At 39.5% G+C, this 21,587-nt stretch overlaps 1 protein-coding gene across 2 annotated transcripts in view; it reads right to left on the reverse strand.

Moving 5' to 3' along the window:
• Positions 1–18,698, reverse strand: part of SENP7 (SUMO specific peptidase 7) — a gene marked incomplete at both ends in the record, with an annotated part of 137,074 nt that extends 118,376 nt beyond the window's left edge. Inside the window, 3 exons of one of the 2 annotated variants that reach the window (XM_084232254.1) lie at positions 343–438; positions 5,709–5,761; positions 18,659–18,698. In XM_084232254.1, the coding sequence (XP_084088380.1) occupies positions 343–438; positions 5,709–5,761; positions 18,659–18,698 (189 nt within the window). Of the gene's footprint in view, positions 1–342; positions 822–5,708; positions 5,762–18,658 lie in introns of those variants that run through there. The other variant, XM_084232255.1, reaches the window with a different exon arrangement.
• Between the last annotated feature and the right edge of the window lie 2,889 nt (positions 18,699–21,587).

A 21,587-nucleotide genomic window follows, 5' to 3' on the forward strand; every position in this document is an offset into this window, starting at 1 on the left:
GTAAAATAAGTAAAATAAAACTATGCTTTAAGGATAATCATTTTAGAGCAAATCACCTTAGAAATTACAGGCTTAAAAATCCCAGAACACACTACATTATGACCCAATTATCCTTTGTCTATGGAAAAATAAAACCACAAAACCAGTCTCTGTCTCCTTTCCAATATTCTTTATCTTATTTTAAACTATTAATTGAAGATTCTAATAGTTAAATAAATCTAATCTGAAATTAAATAAGAAATGAAAATCCAAAATGGACATATAATTTAAATTCAGTTTTACTAAAATATTTTTAAACATATCAAATAAGGTTTTATACTTAAATCAGTTTTTATTTACCCTCTGCAAAGGGATATCCCAGCGTTCTGAGCTTCTGAGTTTCGAGAGTGATGACTGAACATGAACCTCCTCTGGTTTTGTATTTAACATCTTTTTGATCTGAAACCAGAATTAGAAAATAATCAGTTTGACTGAAATATAAATAACATTTGAATCAGCTAACAGAACCATGTTATCCTGCATTAATATTCTGCTACTTTAGTTTTAAATTCAGTGCTTAATATTTTGGCAGTTAAATACAATTTGATTTAAAAAAAAAAAAAACCTTGCAATTACTATAGAGGTAGATAGATAATAACAATAGCTTCCTAACTATTCTCTTACCTCCAGTTTCCTAATCTTTCAAATGCTATCCTTAGAGATCTCTAATTTGCAAATTTAAATATGGTTACAATATTTAAAAACAAGAATAAAGACATCCCTTACTTAGAGATAAAACTTAAACCGGACTCTTCCACATCACCCACACATTGCAAATTCTGCCCAACCACATTGAGTTTACTCAACCTCTCCAAACCAGTCCTATTATACACTAAACTTTTTGTACATACTGCTCCCTCAATCTAGAATGCCCTTTTCTTGCTCACAATTATCCTTTCATCCACACAACTGTCACTACCACACCACAGCATTCTTATCTTTGGTACATTCGTACAATGCACTTGGTATATTGACATACATCATTTATATTATACACAGACCATATAATTATTTATCTACATTTCTGTTCTCCATACAGTATAAGTTCTTAAAGAGAGGGCCCTGACTTAGTCACCTCTATATCTCCAAATTACATGGCTCATGATACATAGAATAAATAAATGAATGAATAGATGCACCATAGCCACAAGTTTGAAATCACTTGTTTAGAATTTATATATCTTAACTTTCATAGTAAGAGAAAATGTGATATAATAACCACAACATACATAAACTAGATCCAGTAATAATCCATAAAAATTATTTCAATGAGAGTCAAGCATAAATCAAGAGGATAGAATAAATTTGAAAAAAGTGTATCTCAACCCTTTTATTTAACTAGTACCTCTGAGGTAATGCTCCCAGGCACCAATACCTATTAGTTGTACATATTCTGTATATAAATGTACTTCTTTATAATTCTTCATGTGTAAAAGACAATGTAATCTCTAAATCATTTCTTTGTATTCTTAGAGAACAGTTACTTTCTCATGGGGTAAATTGAGGGGTTCAAGCTGTTCACACATATGGATCCTTTATAAGTTTTTTTTAACCTACTCTGGATACTGTGGTATACTGTATTTTCCAAAGATGGCCTAACCAATACTCCACATCCTACAGGTAATCTTATAATGTGACACTGATAATTCTTCGACATCAAATAAGGTCTATGTTCCTTCCTCTTGAATCTGGGTAGGCCTGTGACTTTTAAGATTAGACTATAATGGAATGTATCTTCAGTCTGGCTCTCAAGTTCTGTGTTTTATCTCTTCTTCCCTCTTTTTTTCCCCTTTCTGCTCCTCAGCACACATCTTGGGAGTCCTGAGCCAACAGGTAAAAGATCTTGGATACCCTAAAGCTGCTGTGCTAGAAAGATCCCAGGGGAAAACTAAAAAAGAAATATACACCAAAATATTTGAGTCCTCCTTCTAGCACAGGAGGACTCAAGATAAGAGTATGAGAGTCACGGAGATGTCTCTGAGAAAGACGTTGAGAATCTAAGATGATTCCAGGCCCCAGCCTCCAAGTCAACCTAGGTAACACCATATGGGACAAAGAAAAGCTACCTCCAAGTAAAATCTTCCCAGAGCACAGATTCATGAGCAAAATACATTTAAACCACTGAGTTTTGTGGTAATTTGTTACATGACCCTAGTAATAACCTGGAAAGATAACAAGTTCAAATTTGCAGAAGAGTAGTTGAGATTTAGCAAATTTAAGTGTTGGGTATAATAGTTGGGTATTTTATAAAATGAGTATCTTATGAAAGACTGATGATGTCCTCTGTGGAAGACTTAATGTTCTTTTCACAGTGATTAGTTCTTATCATTTTACCTATAAGTTTCTTAAACAGTATCAGTGGAGTATTTACCCCACTAAAATATTCACGTACACTTCCAATAGGATAAACACAAAATGTCATCTACCCTATTTTCAAAAGGGTAACTTTCTACTTACCCCAAAGTATAAATATATGAAGCCTGCATACATATTGAAACTCTAAACTGGCATCAAAAGCCTTGAAAATGAAGGAACAAAGAATATATAATGGAACAAGGAAAACTTACTCAACAATGGTTCTGGGAAAACTGGACTGCAACATGCAAAAGAGTAAAATGCACACCATACACAAAAATCAACTCAAAATGGATAAAAGGCTTAAATGTAAAACTTGAATCTATAAAATATATAGAAGAAAACATAGGCAAAACATCCCATGACATAAACCTCAGAAAAAGCTTTGAGGACTCATCCCCAGACAAGGAAAACAAAGAAGATAAACAGCTGGGCCCACATCAAACTAAAAGGCTTCCATGCAGCAAAAGAGACAGCAATCAAAATGAAGAGACACCTGAGTGGGAGAAAATATTTACACATACAACTGATAAGGGACTGATATCTATGATCTATAAAGAGCTTATGCAACTCAACAAAAACAAAGCAAACAACCCAATCAAAAAATGGGTAGAATCACACCATGCACAAAAACCAACTCAAAATGGATTAAAGAACTAGACATAAGACCTGAAACCATAAAATATATTGAAGGAAATCTAGGTAAAACACTACATGACAAACACCTCAGTAACATCTTTAAAGACACATCACCCAAAGCAGTGATAGTGAAGAAAAAGATAAACAGCTGGGACAACATCAAATTAAAGAGCTTCTGCACAGCAAAAGAGACAGTAACCAAAACAAAGAGAGACCCCAGTGACAACACTAATGATAAAGGACTGGTCACAAAAATCTGCAAAGAGCTGATGAGACTCAACAACAACAAAGAAAATAACCCAGTCAAAAAATGGGCAGAAGAGCTAAAAAGAAACTTCTCTGAAGAGGAAATGCAAATGGCCAACAGGCATATGAAAAAATGTTCAACATCACTTGTCATCAGGGAAATGCAAATCAAAACTACCATGAGATGCCATCTTACACCAGTGAGAATGGCACATATTAAAAAAACTAGCAACAACAAATGTTGGTGAGGATGTGGAGAAAAAGGAACTCTCCTACACTGCTGGTGGGAGTGCAAACTCATCCAACCACTATGGAAAGCTGTGTGGAGGTCCTCAATCTGCTAAAAGTGGAGCTTCCAGTAGGATCAAAACAAGAGGGGTGGGAATTTTATGGGGATGATAACCAAGATGAAAATGCGTACATTGTACAAAAAATGAAAAATGATGTAAAAAAATAAAATAAGCTTTAAAAAAATGGGTAGAAGACCTAAAAAAAAACATTTCCCTAAAGAAGAAATGCAAATGGTCAACAGGCATATGAAAAAATGTTTATCATTACTTGTTATTAGGAAAATGTACCAGAAAGCAAAGACATGCTAAAAAGAAAGAAAAGATTAGGAACATGTCAAAATGGTATAGGAATCAACGTGAGAGATCTCCCAGTGCCAAAGCTGGAACATTTTGATCAACAAAACTAATAAAGATAGTAGTAGATTATACTCTATATAATAAATTAATTCTTATGTGTCATATTGATATAAGCAAATAACTAAATAAATAGTGGAAGAGGAGGAAGTTCAATTAACATAGGTAGAGAGAATGAAGTAGAAAATCATTGAAATATTATATAATTGTTGCAGGCAAAATTCAGTTAGATGCTAAAGTAGTGGGGAAATTTTAAGAAGAAACAGTATATTTCCATAAATTCAAATATCTCTCCCAAAATGTCTAGTTATTACAAAAAGAAAGACTAGCCGTACAACAGCATAGCCAGGCAGACACCATCTTAACTAGGTGATGGGAATGACATTATCATGTAACCCATCTGTCCATTGCCTGGTACAGAGAAGGGCACATCACTTTGTGGTATTCTTCCCCAAAATCCATAACCTTAATCTAATCACAAGTAACCCTAGACAAACCCAAACTGAGGAGTATTTCACAAAATACTGACCAGTCATGAAAGAAAAGACTGATGAACTATCATATACTAAGGACATACACAGGATCCTTGATTGGATCCTGGAACAGAAAGATGAAATTAGTGCAAAAACTGAAGAAATCCAAATAATGCCTATAGTTGGTATAAAATATATCAATCTTTAAAATCTTTAAATAAATAAATAAATAAATAAATTATATCAATATTTCTTATTTTTGGTTATTATTCTTTGATTATATAAGATATTGACATGGGGGAAGCTGAATGAAGGGTAGAGAGAAATTCTGTACTATTTCTGTAACTCTTCTGTAAGTCTAAAGTTACTTGAAAACAAAAAGCTAAAAAAAGACTGTACTGCATCTAAAAATAAGAAAGAAAAATGTATTTACTCAATATTATTAATGTCTTATGGTAGAATATCAGATTAAATTCCATGAAGCAGTAGTCTAAAACAGAGACTTTCACTTCCCTGGAGTCACTAAACAGAAAAGAAGTCAACAAAAAGGTATTTAAAATCAGGTATGGTAGCAATGCAAGATTTTCATTTTTATCTCTCTCATTTACTATAAATTAAATCCAGAACTTTAGATGGAGAAACCATACCCCGCATATCCGAAATAAGAAAAAGTAGAGGAAAGGTACCTGCAGTTCTGCTCTCTGAGCAGTCTTGTAAGGTACTTGATTCCCTCTCACAGCTCTCCTTTATGATCTTTCCCTCCCTCTTTGTTGTGGAAAGTGTACCAAGTTAAAGTTCTCTGTGCATAAGATAGATTATCTTTCTAAAAAACAGATTAATTTGGGCCTCCCTGGTGAAGCAAGGGGTTAAGACGCAACCTATGAAGCTCACTGCAGCACAAGCTCAATCCCCACCTTGGGAGCTACCCACATGGCACAGCAGATCTCCCCTCTCTCGCCCGCTGCTCCCCTCAGCAGTGTATTTCAGTCAGTCTTCCTGTTCTGTTCCCCACTCTGTCTCTGGTGAATTCTCTCACTCCCCACACCTGTGGCCTGTACCCCAGTTCTTGCATGTACAAATAAATAAATCTTAAAAAAAAAAAAACATTAATTTTTTGCGGTCTGGGAAGTATACCTATTCATCTTACAATTATAAATAAGGCTGGTCCCAGAAAGGGTTTTCTGGTTAACACTTGGTTAAAAAAGAAAATAACAGTGATCAATTTAAGTTTTACAGTATTTTTAGATAAACAAATACAGTCAATACAGAAAAGAAAACACATTCAATGAACAAGAGCAAAACTAATGCATACCTTATGTAACTCAGAAGATGAAGACTTTTTCCTTTTTCCTTCTGTGACAATTTCTACAAAGACATGGCAAAAATTATCATTTAATATCTAAATAATATAAGTAAATAAATCCTTTCACAGTCATCCTGTGCTTTAAATTAAACTCTTGTTGGAGTTAGAATTTATACTGATATATTCTACAAAACCAGAACTAAACATGAAGGTCAAAAAACAGAACAGTAGCAGAATCTCGCAAAGTCTCCATTTAACAACATATGTATAATAACAACTTTTTTAAAAGAAGAAACTTAGGGAGCTCCCTAGTGGCACAGGGGTTAAGTCTCAGCATTATCAAGCTATCAGCAGACACTGCAGCATAAGTTCGACCCCCAGCCAGGTTGCTAACCCACAGATTAGCCAGGTTGCTAATCTCACCCACTGCTCCCTTCAGCAGTGTATTTCAGTAGATCCACCTGCTCTTTTCCCCAGTGTTTGGTGAATCCTCTCACCCCCCATACCTCTGACCTGCACCCCTGTTCTTGAATGCATAAATAAAAATGAATCTTTAAAAAGAAGAAGAAGAAGAAACTGAGGTCCAAAGCCTAAATCAGAAATTCCCTGACAAAAAGCCTCCCATCCAGTAAGTAGCTCAATAAATGTTGATTGAACCCAATGGCCAAAGTCTTTGTAGATAATGAAGAAAGACAAAGCAGAGGTAAGAGCTAGAAGTTGGATTATTCTACAAAAAACACTTTTAGTTTTACTACAAGCTCAGTATGTGACTGGAAATGGTTGAACTCTTTGCCAACATTTTTCAAACTTCTTGTGAAGTTTTCTTTTATGAATTCTTTTAATCAGGAAATATTTGTTCAAGGTCCATGATGGGCCTAGCACTGTGCAAGGCAGTGAATATAGAGCAGTGAGTAAAAAAGCTTCCTGGAATTCACAGTTAATTGCAATATTTCATATCACATAATTCACAACAAAAATGGTAATATCCCTATGTATGTGGTCACTACTTTTGATAAACACACCACTGCAATTCAGTAGGAAAGGGATAACTTTTTCAATAAGTAATACTGAAGCAATTTGATAACAAAGAAAGGAGGGCCTCCCCTGGTGGCGCAGTGATTGAGTGCTGGGCTGCGAAGCTGCCCGCAGCCTCTGCAATGCCGGTTCTATCCCCAGCCACTGGGTGAGGGTCCCACATGGCGTGCAGACCTATCCTGCCGCCTGCTGCTCCCCTCAGCAGTGTACTTTCGTCAGTCTGCCTGTTCTGTTCCCCACTCTGGCTCTGGTGAATTCTCTCCCCCTCCCGCGCTTCTGACTGTACCCAGTGCTTGTATAAATAAATAAATAAATCTTTAAAAAAAAAAAAAAAAGGGAAAAAAATAAGCCTTGACCTCTACCTCACACTATACACAAAAATCAACCTGAATGGATCACAGAGCTAAATGTCAAAGATAAAACAGTGTTACTAGAATAAAAAGAAAGTAAATACCTTCATGATCATGTAGTAAATAAAAATTTCTCAAACAACACACAAGTAGACTAACCATAAAGAGAAAGATTAATAAATTCGGCTTCATTAAAATTAAGAAATTCTATTTATCATACTTCATCACAAGAGAGTAAGAAGGGAAGCCAAATTGGAAGATCATTTATGATCCATGTATTTCGATATAGCACTGTGATTGTTGGCAATAGTACTGTGTAACATGTACATCAAGGGTCTCATCACCAAAATATATAGAGAACTCCTACAGGGACCCCTGGTGGCCTATGGGTTAAGTCTCAGCCCTGCTATCACCACTACATCCTGAGTTGGATCCCGGCCAGGGAGCTAACCCACATGTCACAGCAGACCTCTCCTGTCTCACATGCGTCTCCCCTCGGCAGGGTATTTCAATAGATCCTCCTACTCTGCTCCCCACTCGGTATCTGGTGAATCCTCTCATGACCCCTCCTGCTCCTCTGGCCTATACCCCAGTTCTCCTACACACAAAAAATAAATAAATAAAATCTTTTAAAAATAAATAAATAGGGCCTCAAGGGGTTAAGCACAGCACTCTGAAGCTATCCACAGCCTCTGCAACATGAATTCGATCCCCAGCCTGCCAGGGAGCTATCCACATGGCGCAGCAGACCTCTCCTGTCTTGCCTGCTGTTCCCATCAGCAATGTCTTTCAGTCAGTCTGCCTGTTCTGTTGCCCACTCTGTCTCTGATGAATCTTCTCACCCGCCGCACCTCTGGCCTGTACCCCAGTTTTTGTATGCATAAATAAATCTTTAAAAATAAATAAATAAATACATTTAAAATATAAATTAAATACTCTAAGAGACCTTAGTATATCATTATTAGCATATAGAAAATAGCATATAGAAAATACTCTCTATTCTCAATCTCAATATGAGTCAAACAATTTAAAAATATGACTTTTTCTTAAGCACCTTGTGAAATAATTCATTCACTTACTTATCCCATAAACAGCTATTTAAGATGTTTTAACATCTACTTAGAAGATTTATTTTTTTAGAATTACAAACTTCTTAAATTTTTTATTATTTTTTATATCATTTTTCATTTTTGCACAACGTATGCATTTTCATCTTTGTTACAGTCCCCATACAATTCCCACCCTCCCCTTGCTTTGATCCCACTCCCTCCTCCCTGCCCCTGCACTAAGTACTTTACACGAATTACTGTATTTAATCCTTACAAAAGACTCAAAGATCATTAATGGTATTATCTCTGTTCTACAGATGAAGAATTTAAGTTGGAGAATCCAAATAATTAGCCCAACATCACAATGCTGATCCACCACTAGTTTGATTCCAGAGATGGCATTCTTAACCAGTACACGCTAGGCATGTGGATGCTATAGGGGCAGAAAATGAATACGGCAGTCCCTGTCACAGAGTTAATAACAGCAGTAGTTATTATGCAGTTAATAATAGCAGAGATTAAGCAATTCAGCAAGCTAGAAAATAGTGTAATTTGATAAACATCGTGTAAAAGGCACAAAGACCCATGGAAATTCAAAACGTAATTTTTTCAAGTTTGAGTTAAATAGGAGATAGTTCCTAATTGAACTGGGCTTTGAAGTAAGTTTTAGGTAAGTACATTGTAGATAGCAGAAACAGGTGAAAAGCTCAGTGGGAGGCAGAGCCAAGAGTGGAATTATCAATATAGGCACATGTGAAGTCTAGCCAGCTTCCTAAATAATTGAGACCATATTAGTTATCCATGTGGGAGGTAAGTTTGAGACAGCACCATTATAATAAAGTTCCTGTCTAGACTCTGGAGCTACTCAATCCTATCCAAAACCCATTTCCTGGATTACCATGTCCATCTGATATACTTTCTAATCCTCAACCTTCATCATCACGTTGGGAATCACATTCAGCATTCTAGGGGTCAATTCTTACATCCTATACCTTTGCTAGTCTCATCGCTTATATAATTCAACTGTACCCTTTAATCTACATTGTATTCCACCCTAGCCCACAAAATTCCTTTCCAGAGCCAAGTTTCCTGAAATTCTGAATCTTTTCCTTGAACATTTCTCTCCACCTTAACTAAATGAATCCTAGCTTTCTATTGATGACACTACTTTTAAAACTTTCAAGAAGATTCTTCTCCTACTTACAAAACCAGGAGCAGAGGGCCTCCCTGGTGGCACAAGGGGTTAAGAAGACACAACCTATGGAGCTATTTGCAGCCACTGCAACACAAGTTCGATCCCCAGCCAGGGAGCTACCCACATGGTGCAGTAGACCTCTCCTGTCTCGCCCGCTGCTCCCCTCAGCAGTGTTTTTTAGTCAGTCTGCCTGTTCTGTTCCCTGCTCTGTCTCTGCTGAAGGAGGCGATCCTATACCTCTAAATCATATACAATGTTGTAAGCCAATGTTACCTCAATAAGAAATTAAAAACAATCCCTTCCCACCACCCCTACTTCCAATTAATATTGTATCTTTATTGGAGTAATTCCTTTTTTTAAAATCCAATAAACTTGGGGCCTCCCTGGTGGCACTGGGGTTGAAGTCTCAGGGCTATCAAGCTAACTCCAGCCACTGTGGCATGAGTTCAATCCCCAGCCAGGGAGATACCCACATGGTGCAGAAGACCTCTCCAGTCTCCAGTAGACCCTTTGCTCCCCTCAATGGTATATTTCAGCAGATCTGCCTGTTCTGCTCCCTGCTCTGTCTCTGTTAAATCTTCTCAACTCCTGCACCTCTAGCCTAGACCCCAGTTCTTCTTATCTGCATAAATAAATAAAATAAATCTTTAAAAAAAAATAGAATAAGGGCCTCCCCTGGTGGCGCAGCGGTTGAGCGCTGGGTTGCAAAGCTGCCTGCAGCCTCTGCAGCGCCAGTTCAATCCCCGGCCACCAGCAAGGGTCCCACAAGGCGCGCAGATCTCTCCTGCCGCGCCCACTGCTCCCCTCAGCAGTGTATTTCGTCGATCTGCCTGTTCTGTTCGCTGCTCTGGCTCTGGTGAATTCTCTCACCCTCCCGCGCTTCTGACTGTACTCAGTGCTTGTATAAGTAAATAAATAAATCTTAAAAAAAAGAGAGAGAGAATAAAAGTCCAATAAATTGGGTAATTACCTCCCCATATTTGTGATTGCCATATACTAACCCAAAACCCTTACCGATGTTCTTAGATTACTCGATTCTCGATTCAGTTATCCTCTCTATCACTAATATTTACCATCATTCCAAAACCTAAAACTTCCACAAATTAACTCCCTGAACACTGTGGAAACTTACCTTAATTTACTCTAGTCCAAAAAACTTCTACACATGCCCAGCAACACATATTCATGAATGGATTTAGGAACAATGTTGCACTTCTCCAGTTCTCAAATATGGAACTTTTCATTCTAAAACAAAGTGTCCTTCCATCCTTCCTATTTCTTCACTCACACTGTCAGTATCTTTGTCCCCACATCTTGTCAGATGCTTTAAATTCTAATTAAAACTGAATTCTTTTCTTTTTTTTTTTTCAAGCTCTTGCTCCTAGACTGTTTTAGCACCACTAAAGAAAATCAGTAAGTGTAATGGCAACTATTACTGCTACAAACTCATGCTTAACAAAGACTTTCTAATTGACCTCCTAAGCTATTTTGAGTTCCCAATACCAACTGAACTGAACGTCTCTCTCAAAAGCTGCTTTAAGCAGTGATAGTGAAGGCAAAGATAAACAGCTGGGACTACATCAAATTAAAGAGCTTTTGTACAGCAAAAGAGACAATAACAAAAACAAAGAGAAACCCCACCAACTGGGAGAACATTTTTGCACCCAACACTAATGATAAAGGACTGATCACAAAAATCTGCAAAGAGCTGATGAGACTCAACAACAACAAAGAAAATAATCCAGTCAAAAAATGGGCAGAAGAGCTTAAAAGAAACTTCTCTGAAGAGGAAATGCAAATGGCCAACAGGCATATGAAAAAATGTTCAACATCACTTGTCATCAGGGAAATGCAAATCAAAACTACCATGAGATACCATCTTACACCAGTGAGAATGGCACATATTAAAAAAACTAGCAACAACAAATGTTGGCGAGGGTGTGGAGAAAAAGGAACTCTTCTGCACTGTTGGTGGGAGTGCAAACTGGTCCAACCACTATGGAGAGCTGTGTGGAGATTTCTGGACCTACTAAACATAGAGCTTCCATATGATCCAGCAATTCCACTCCTAGGTATTTACCCAAAGGACACAGAAACATCAATTCCAAAGAGCACCTGCACCCCTATGTTTATAGCAGCACTGTTTACAATAGCTAAGCTTTGGAAACAACCCAAATGCCCAAAAATAGATGACTGGATCAAGAAGATGTGGTACATATATACCATGGAATATTACTCAGCATTCAAAAAAGATAAACACATGCAATTTGCAGCAACATGGATGGCGCTGGAAGGGATCATGCTCAGCGAAATAAGCCAAAAAGAAAAAGAAAAATACCGGATGGTCTCACTCATAGCAGGAATCTAGAAAACTTAAATAAGGGACCAGGAAAATGAATAACTATAAGAAAGTGAAAATCAAAATCAACAAAAAACTATGAACTAGAGACACTTTTAGGGGGGCGGAGGCAGGAGGGGAGGGATTGGGGTCAGAATGGGGGGGCTGCAATTGTATGGGGAATATAACAATAAAATTTATTTTAAAAAAAAGCTGCTTTAAGTGAAATCTGGGGGAGAAAATCAAATACCACATATTTCAGTCATGTGGAATATGGGGGGCAGGGGGAGGGAAGAGTACAGGAAAAAACAAACCAAACCAAAACCCTAGAAATCTGACTATAGAATTACGACTACCAGAGCGGGGGAGGGGAGAATGGGAAAAAGGGAGGAAGGAACCCACTGGATTATGGAGGAGAACCATAGATGACCTCGGAAGAGGTGTCAACCTATTACTTCTAAATCATACAGTGTTGTAAGTCAATGTTATCTCAATAAAAACTACCAAAAACAAAGATGCGTTTACCTCCTATTAGAAGCTACAACTGCAATAACCTTAACTTCTTAATTTTTCTCTACTTTTATCCATTTCACTGTGACTATCTTTTGATTCCATCATCCCCTATTTCTTCTGGGACCTCACCCCATCAATTATCTCTTACTTGATATCCTTTCTCATTACTGACCCCCTTCCCACTTCCTATCAGCCTGAATTAAGTCTCTTATGGTCTTTAAACAAAAAAAAATGAAAACAAGCTTCTTTTCTACCTGATTTCCTACTGAAGGAAAGGAAAATCTGAGCTTGATCTCTACTATTTACTATCCTATTAAAACCACTGTCACCACTGGTAAAAGTAACTTGCTCATTGTCAAATCCAGTAGCCTAGTTCTTAATCTCTGATTTACATTGTTTTTCACTCTTTTTCTTTGCTTCCCAAATCTACCATGTTCCTAATCAGCCTAACTACTTATCAATATCTCTTTCTACTTTCTACTTTGAAATTAAATGTATTTTATTCAAGAGATTTCTCACCCTATGTTCTTTCTGTAATTCTATTCATTCCAATGACTTCAGTTAGTATTTCTACAAATAATGTGGTTTTATCATGATTAACCAGTTTTGAACTTAAATTATGGCACATTATATGTACCATACAACTGTACAGATAATACCTGAGTCTACTGGATAAAAGGATGTAACATCATGCAACACTAGTTTCTTAAGATGAAACTGGGGAATGAGGGAAGAATTTCAAAATTAGGTAAATAAGAGACACATTGCATATTCAGTCACTCTTTTGGAAAAGGGATCATGCACAGTAGCATAGCAAAGACTGAAAAATGCTACAGTAATTAACATTTTCCAACCACCATCACACTTACTTGTCCATGAAAACTGTTTTCAAACATCCTGTGACAGTAAGGTTCAAATTACATATTTGTAACCAGAAAGACCAGATTTTGAATCTTGACTCTGCTTCTTAGTTGCTATTGCTAAATTGCCTACCCTCCTTTAATCCCAGTTTCCTCATCTGCAAATCAAAAATAATAGCCATGTCATAAGGCTATTGAAATAATTTAAGTTTATAAAATTCTTAGTATAAATTTTTTAAGTTTGTATAATTCCCAGTGCCTAAGTACTCAACAAATATTTATCCTCAACAAATATTTATCCCCAGACCTCCAATGACGTTGCGTGAAGCAACTAGTTGAAAGCCTGGTATTAACTTGAACTTTCTTGTTTTAATTCAAAAATTCATTTGAAATTTGTGATATATGACTCTAATATAATTTATACTTTTGTTGTTGTTAAACATTTCTCACGATAATTCTCCCTTGCATCTAATTGTTATTTCATTCAATTGTTAGTGGACTTCTTCTAGTGCCAATATTTTTTTTTTGTATTTATGCATCCAAGAACTGGGGGGGGGGGTAGGTCAGAGGTGCAGGGGTAAGAGAATTCACCAGAGACAGAGTGGGGAGCAGAATAGGCAGATCTACTGAAATACACTGCTGAGGAGAGTAGTGAGTGAGACAGGAGAGGTCTCCTGTGCCGTGTGGGGTACCTCCCAGGCTCGGGATTGAACTCATGCTGCAGTGGCTGGTGATAGCTTGATAGCACTTGATACCCCTGTGCTACCGGGGAGGCCCAGGGCCAATATTTTTTTAAACTGTGTCCCCATCTAATTTACTGCTTTTGATGTGCTGTGAACTTGGAAAAAAGATATTCATATTAAACGAAGTCATAAGTAATTTGAAAATACAAATTTCAATATATTCTGAAAAAAGATTTAAGAAGCTTCTCATGAGTGAATTCTGGCACAAAAACCTTGTAATTTCTCCTCTCACGGCTCAGAAATGTTGTGTTCATAATTACTGATTCATGGCCACATTTAAGAAAATTAATCAGTTTTTTGGGGCCTCCCCTGGTGGCACAGCAGTTGAGTGCTGGGCTGCGAAGCTGCCTGCAGCCTCTGCAGCGGTGGTTCAATCCCTGGCCAACGGCGAGGGTCCCACATGGCACGCGCAGACCTCTCCTGCCGTGCCTGCTGCTCCCCTCAGCAGTGTATTTCGTCAAGTCTGCCTGTTTTGTTCCCTGCTCTGGTTCTGGTGAATTCTCTCACCCTCCCACGCTTCTGACTGTACCCAATGCTTGTGTAAATAAATAAATAAATCTTTTTAAAAAAAGTAATCAGGGCCTCCCCGGTGGCGCAGCGGTTGAGCGCTGGGTTGCGAAGCTGCCCGCGGCCTCTGCGGCGCCGGTTCGATCCCCGGCTGCTCCCCGGCCACCGGAGGAGGGTCCCACATGGCGCGCAGACCTCTCCTGCCACCCGCTGCTCCCCCCAGCAGTGTCCTTCGGTCCTTCTGCCTGCTCTGCTCCCCGCTCTGGCTCTGGTGAATTCTCTCACCCTCCCGCGCTTCTGACTGTACCCAGTGCATGTATAATCAAAACAAACAAACAAATAACTAAATAAATAAACATGCCTCTCTTAAAAAATAAAAAAAATAATAAAATAATAAAAAAATAAAAAAAGTAATCAGTTTTTGTAGTTCTACTTGGCAATTTTTTCCTTTAGTATTAAAAATTTATTAATTTACTTAAAAATAACAAATGCATCGCAGATAACATAGATCTGTTCTTTTTATGAAAAACTATATTTTAAAAAAATACTAAGATGAATGGAATTTTTGTTTTAAATATTTATTTATCTATACAAAGAGCTAGGGTACAGGCCAGAGGCAGGGGAGGATGGGAGAATTCACCAGAGACAGAGCTGGGAATAGAACAGGCAAACGGGCCAAAAGCACTGCTGAGGGGAGCAGCAGGAAAAAGGAGAGGTCTGCCACACCATGTGGATTGCTCCCTGGCCAGCCAGGAATTGAACCCGCGCTGCAGAGGCTGCAGAGAGCTTCACAGCGCTGCGTTCAACCCGCTGCGCCAGCGGGGAGGCCCAAATGGCATTATTTTACTTGTTTGCAAAGGTCTTTAATGTCTGGTTAGTAAAAGACAGTTGATTTCCAGAGCCTCCCTGGTGGCTCAGGGGTTAAAGTCTCAGCTCTATCTGCCGGTGCAGGGGTTAAGTGAGCGCTGGGTTGCAAAGTGGCCCGCAGCCTCTGCAGCACAGGTTCAATCCCCGGCTGCTCCCCGGCCACCAAAGGAGGGTCCCACATGGCGCGCAGACCTCTCCTGCTGCTCGCTGCTCCCCTCAACCGTATACTTCGGTCCTTCTGCCTGCTCTGCCCCCCGCTCTGGCTCTGGTGAATTCTCTCACTCTCCCACGCTTCTGACTGTACCCAGTGCTTGTATAAATAAGTAAATATATCTTTAAAAAAAAATCATCACCAGCCACTGCAGCATGAGTTTGATCCCCAGCCAGGGAGCTAACCCACATGGCACAGCAGACCTCTCCTGTCTCCTCCACTGTTCCTCTCAGCAATGTATTTCCGTAGATCCATCTGTTCTGCTCCCCACTCTGTTTCTGGTGAATCCGCTCACCCTGCCAACCGCCACCTCTGGCCTACACACTAGTTCTTCTATGCATAAATAAAAATAAATCTTTTTTTTTAAAAAAAAAAAAAAAGACAGTTGTTTTCCCCTATCTGCTTCTACATTCAATTTGTTGTAACACATGTTATTTAGCCTCTGGAAAATTCTGCCATATACATGGCAGAAAAGGAAAAAGCAGCTTGTCTTGAAATGATTATGAAAACAGTTTTGACTTCCCAGACCCAAAAAGGTCTTAGGGAACCCAGAGGTCCCCAGACCTTGAATCCAGTGCCTAAAGCAGATGCAGCCATGCTGGAAACTATCTCACTCCTACAGTTATATGAGTTTATAAAGACTTGTGGTTTAGCTTAAACCAGCTAGAATTGGGTTTCTGCTACTAGCAACTAAAAGAGTTATGAGAAATACAATATGTAATCCTTCACAGTTCTACCTTAATTAGGAGAAAGCTTAAGGAAAACTAGTACAGTCTCATGAAAGATATTTTAAAACAAACTTCATGTCTTGTTTTCTCTTCCTACTGATATCTGCAGTCTATCTATTCTAACTTAGAACTCTTCCTGTTTTATTACTCAAATTTCTCTCTTTAGAGACTTATGAAATTCTGGTGACCATAAATATCACTTCTAATCATATGAGTTCCAGTTAGCAACCACTCATAAAGAAATGGAAACTTTACACATGCAGATTCCAGAATCCCTTTAAACTAACTGATCATTTGCTTTGCACCTGAGAATTTATGTGGGAAAATTAAATAAACAGTATTAAGAATCATTTTTCAAAGTCAATGTTTATCCCTTTAACCAAACTGGAGAACAGCTAGGCAATAGATTTGTTAATGTATTTATATACAAACAATAACTTTTCAGAAAGGGCAATTCCAAAAGGGAAGTCAGGAGGAAAAAAAAAAAAAACCAATGGCTTTTTGGAATTAATAGCTTTATTTTCAAAATTTACTTCCCACAACTACTAGCATCAAATGAACTGTAATAAATTTGTTTAACCAGGTAATTAAGGACAGATGGAATTTCGTGAAGGACAAGGCTAATATTTTGCCGCTTTCCTTCCCAAAAATGTATTAGGCTAAGACAAAATGCATATGTTGGAAAAAAAGACTGCATGTAAAACTGAGTATGCACTATGGAAAGCTGTGTGGAGGTTCCTCAATCTGCTAAAAATGGAGCTTCCCTATGATCCAGCAATTCCAGTCCTAGGTATCTACCCAAAGGACACAAAAACATTAATTCAAAAGGACACCTGCACACCTATGTTTATTGCAACACTATTTACAATAGGTAAGCTATGGAAACAACCCAAACGCCCAAAAATAGATGACTGGATCAAGAAGATGTGGTACATGTACACCATGGAATATTACTCAGCAATCAAAAAGATAAACTCATGCCATTTGCAGCAACACGGATGGAGCTGGAAGGGATCATGCTCAGTGAAATAAGCCAGAAAGAAAAAGAAAAATACCGGATGGTCTCACTCATAGCAGGAATTTAGAAAACCTAATAAGGGACCAGGAAAAAGACTAATTATAATAAAATCAAAATCAACAAGCAGAGACACACTACAGGAGGGGAGAAGGGAGTAGGAACAAAACAAGGGTGGTGGGAATTTTACCGGGACTATAACCAAAATGAAAATGCATACATTTTACAAAAAATGAAAAATAATGTAAAGCACCCAAATGACACTAGATAAACAATGTGCATTTTTGTCATTTGTCAATTATACTTGATGTTCTTAGGGGGAAAAAATACACCAAAAAAACACTGATCTATTGGAAGCATATATACATATATGTACTTTTAAAGGCAGTGATATCTCTAGAATACATACACACACACACCCGGTTACATATGAAAAGGGATCTGAGGTTTGCAACTGCTTCAAGCAACGTTCCAGAGATACTTTTCACTCTCTTTTGCGGTTAAGTCCAAAAACAGTTTGAGATGCCACAAGGGCACTCCTGATTAAATCTGAAACTATTAGGACTGTCTGAAGAAAAAAAAAACGGCACAATAACAAATAAAAGCATGAAACCTAACTGCTGATTCTCTAGGTGTTGTGTACTTTACTGTAAGCTTATTAAAGATAAGAGTCCTCTTCCTCTCCTCTGGTAGCGCCACAGGACTAACACAATGAATTGAGGTATCTTTGATGGATGAGATGTTTGACAAAAGCTTGTTGACAGGAAGGGTCTCTATCTTATGTCTTGTAAATCCACTGTTGTGTTTCCAAGATGCAGTACTTAAAACTGTAGTTATTCAAATCATAAAGCAATTTCAGAAACAAAAATACGCTGAGAATAAAAAAACACAGTGAAAGCAAAGCTTCAAATCTTTAGTTCGACTTTAGCCACTTTTGGAAGAAGCAGAAGGAAGCTGAAAAAGAAAAAGGTTATTAAGCGGGGCTTTTCAGAAGAACGAGTCAACTTGCATGGTCCATCCGAGAAGTGAAGTGGCAATTCGCAAGCCCCGCCTTCCCTTCTTTGTAGCCGCTTCTACCTGCCTGGGGCGGGTGGGGGCGGTGTGAGAAAGAGGCAACGTCGAGAATAAAGGAATAGAGGAAAGTGGGGTCCGACGCCGAGAAGCTGGAAATGAAACCGGGACATTGGTGGAATTACGAGGAAGGCGTGGCAGGAGAAGAGCAAACCAACCGGGAAGATGCGTGGGTTGTGAGACCCAAGCAGGGTGTTCGCGGGAGGAGGGAAAAAATGAAAAGGGTACAGGGGTGAAGAACGTCCAAAGCTCGATGACAGCTCACGCTGGGTCCGCCGCTTGCCCGGGCCGGGGGAACCCGGGAGCCTTCCATTGTGCGCGCCCCTCCGCGCCCTCCCCCTCCCGCCCCTGTCACCCCCGCCCGAACCGGGGCAGGAGCCCGGGCAGCTCCGGGCCGCAGCGCCCGTCGCCGCCGGTGCCATCCACTTGCCCAAGGCAGGAGATCACGGGCTCAGCCCCGCTCCGACCCTCGCTCACCGGATGGAGATCGCCGTCGCCCAGGCTTTCCCTTGTCCATCTTCTCCTGCCGGAGTCGCAGTTGCTGTCGCTGTCACCTCAGGACCCCTCAGGCTAGAGAAGGGAGGGGGAGGGGGACGAAAAAGCCAGGAAAGTGAGAAGCGCGCGTGCGCAGGAGGCCCCGCCAGCCCTCAGACCGGAAGCAGCCGCCCCTCCCACCGCCGCCCGGAAGTCACTTCCTGGGACGTGTTTTCTGTGCCCGCGGCCGCCGCGGGCCCTGCGAGCCTTTTTTTGGACGCGCTTTTTTCTTTCTCTCTGCGCGTTTGGATAGTCAAGTGGGCGCGAGGTTTTAGCCCGCGATCTTCAAAAGCTTTGTTGAGTTTGAGGACTAGGGTGGCTAGAAATTAAAGAGGGGAAGCTAGGAATTTCTCCAGGTCGCTGGATTCCCTCAAGGTGGCCCCGAAATAGCGTAAATGTTTGTCCTTTTGCATTATTTATTTTCTCACGGTCTCTCCTATGGATTTGTCCTCAAGGCTCTGATTCAAACTCAAAATCAAAGACGAGCTTAAGGTGGAGAAATCATGTAATAGCCTCGCTATCGGCTTATCAGCTGAAGTGGAGATAAATTAAGTCAACCGAAGAAAACATGTCAGAGGGGGGTGGCAGGAGAGAGAAATAAGCTCGAACTCCGTCTTTTACAATATAAAATGCTGAGATGATATTGCAAGTGGAGGACTATAACAATTCGTTCGGCTAACAATTTAGGGAATAGCTCTGTCCCCTGAACTCGACCTCCAGTACTTTTAAACTGATCGTTGTTGAAATCCTTTCAAATGGTCGGTCAATTGCGAAAACTGCCCTATTCTACTAGCCATATTATGCATATTTGAATCATTTTTAATGTGTACGTTCAGCAAAATTTAAAGTAAGTTCAGCAGAATTTAACAGAGCCCTCTAGTCAGAGGCAAAACGATGCTGGAACGTTGCAAGCAAGAAGGCACTTAGAAATCGGTGAATTGAGTATTGGTCCCTACATTTCACCCCATTTTATCTGGGCCAATAAAGGCACTTCCCCTAGCTCGCCGCTAGAGCCCAGTCTAGTGCTTGTTGAGTTGTGTGTCTTAATTACTGTGTGGTGTGGGCTCAAGTAGATAGGGAGGTAAACCTTCAGGTGTTAAGGACTATTGGGCTGGGCGCTGTTTTACAAGAAAGGAATGGCTGAAAAACAGAGTTTGCCAGATACTGACTGACATTCACTACCGCGAGGCCCTAGTTTATTTCTGTTTAACAAAAACCTTGCATGCTGGAAAATATATAAAATTTAAGGTTCCTTATAAATCAACTTAGGTTGAATAATTTAGTTCAAGAATCAAACCAGTATAATTCATTAGCCAATATTACAGGAAGAAAATTAACTGCAAAAGAAGGAAATAGAGGTAAGAGATGGGAATATTAAAAAGGTAAGTGTAAATAGGCCTAATCCATTGCGGCTGAATTAAAAGTTTCAGAAAAGTAAGTAGTTTTAAAGTTTAACAGTAGAGGTTATGGATGGGAAATTAAAGTATTCAGCAGTGCAGATAGATCATTTAAATTTGCCATTAAAATGAGCATAGCATTTCTGCTATTAGTGAGGTACTGTTTCTTAGAATTGGAGCCTGTTTTGAATAACACACTTGCATCTAAGTGACTTTAGGGACAGGAAGGGGCACAGTGCAGGTTTTCTGATCCCATGCAGACCGGGTAAAGGAGGAATCAGAGTCCTCAGTGGGTTTTTGCAGGTCTTTTATTGGGGTTCACCAGGCATATGGCAGGCAGGGGTGCTGGGGTGCTGGGGGGCCCAGCCCCCAGGAAATCCTCACTCTATCTGGGCTCTCTGGCATTCTCTGCTTCTGCTTCTGCTTCTTCTTCTTAGCTTCTCTCTCGGTTTCTTTTTCGGCTTCTGCTGCTGCTGGCGTCCCCATGACGCCGCCTTTAAAAGCACAATCTTAGCCCAGGTGAATCCCATCTACCTATGTCCACACCCAGGTGTCTGCCATCTGGCATGCATTCAGGACTGCAAGGATCCATCATCTATCCTGATGGCGGGAGGGCAGAAAAGCCTGACATTTTTCCTTACCCTACAGTGACTTTTAACCTCAAGAATTGCAAAGTTGTTTTTGTAACAAATATTTTTATTGTTTTAACTTTCACTATCTGTACAGCATAGTTAACTATACTCCCGACACTAAAAAACTAAAAAATTCTGTTTCTACTTCGGGAGTCCATTACCATCTCACTTTGTCTTTTCGGAAAGACTACTGAATGATTAGTTGTTAAGTGGTAGCTTTCTTTTATAGTGTTTGATGATGCTCAGGTGAAAGCTTCCCTGTTTAAAAGATAATATCAAGAAAGGTAAATGATTTATTTAACATGTCGGGGATAGTGTCATTCTGTGTAGATTTAACTCACACGGTATAGAGCCTTTTAGATTAAAATCATTTGCAGTGAAGCTTATGTACATACAGAGATGTGAAGGGGTAGTCCTGAAATTTAGTAGTGTAAATTAATGAAAAATCAATAAACTTTTAATTAAAAATAATAATGAGTGGTCTCCCTGGTGGTGCAAGGGGTTAATAAGCACTGTAGCTATCAGCAGCCTCTGCAGCACAAGTTGGATCCCCAGTGTAGGGTAAAGAAAATATCAGGCTTTTCTGCCCTTCCAACATCAGGATAGATGATGGATCCTTGTCCTGAATGCATGCCTGATGGCGGGCACCTGGAATAGGGTGTGGGCATAGGTAGATGGGATTCAGCTGAGCTAAGACTGTGCTTTTTAAGGGCGGCGTCACGGAGACGCCAGCAGCAGCAGTAGAAGCCGAAGCAGAAGTCAAAAGAGAAGCTGAGAAGCAGCAGAACGAACGCTAGAGAGCCCAGATAGAGTGAAGACTTGCTGGCCCCTCACCCAGCACCC

Source organism: Talpa europaea (assembly GCF_964194135.1).
Source record: "Talpa europaea genome assembly, chromosome: 4".
Taxonomy (NCBI): Eukaryota; Metazoa; Chordata; class Mammalia; order Eulipotyphla; family Talpidae; genus Talpa; species Talpa europaea.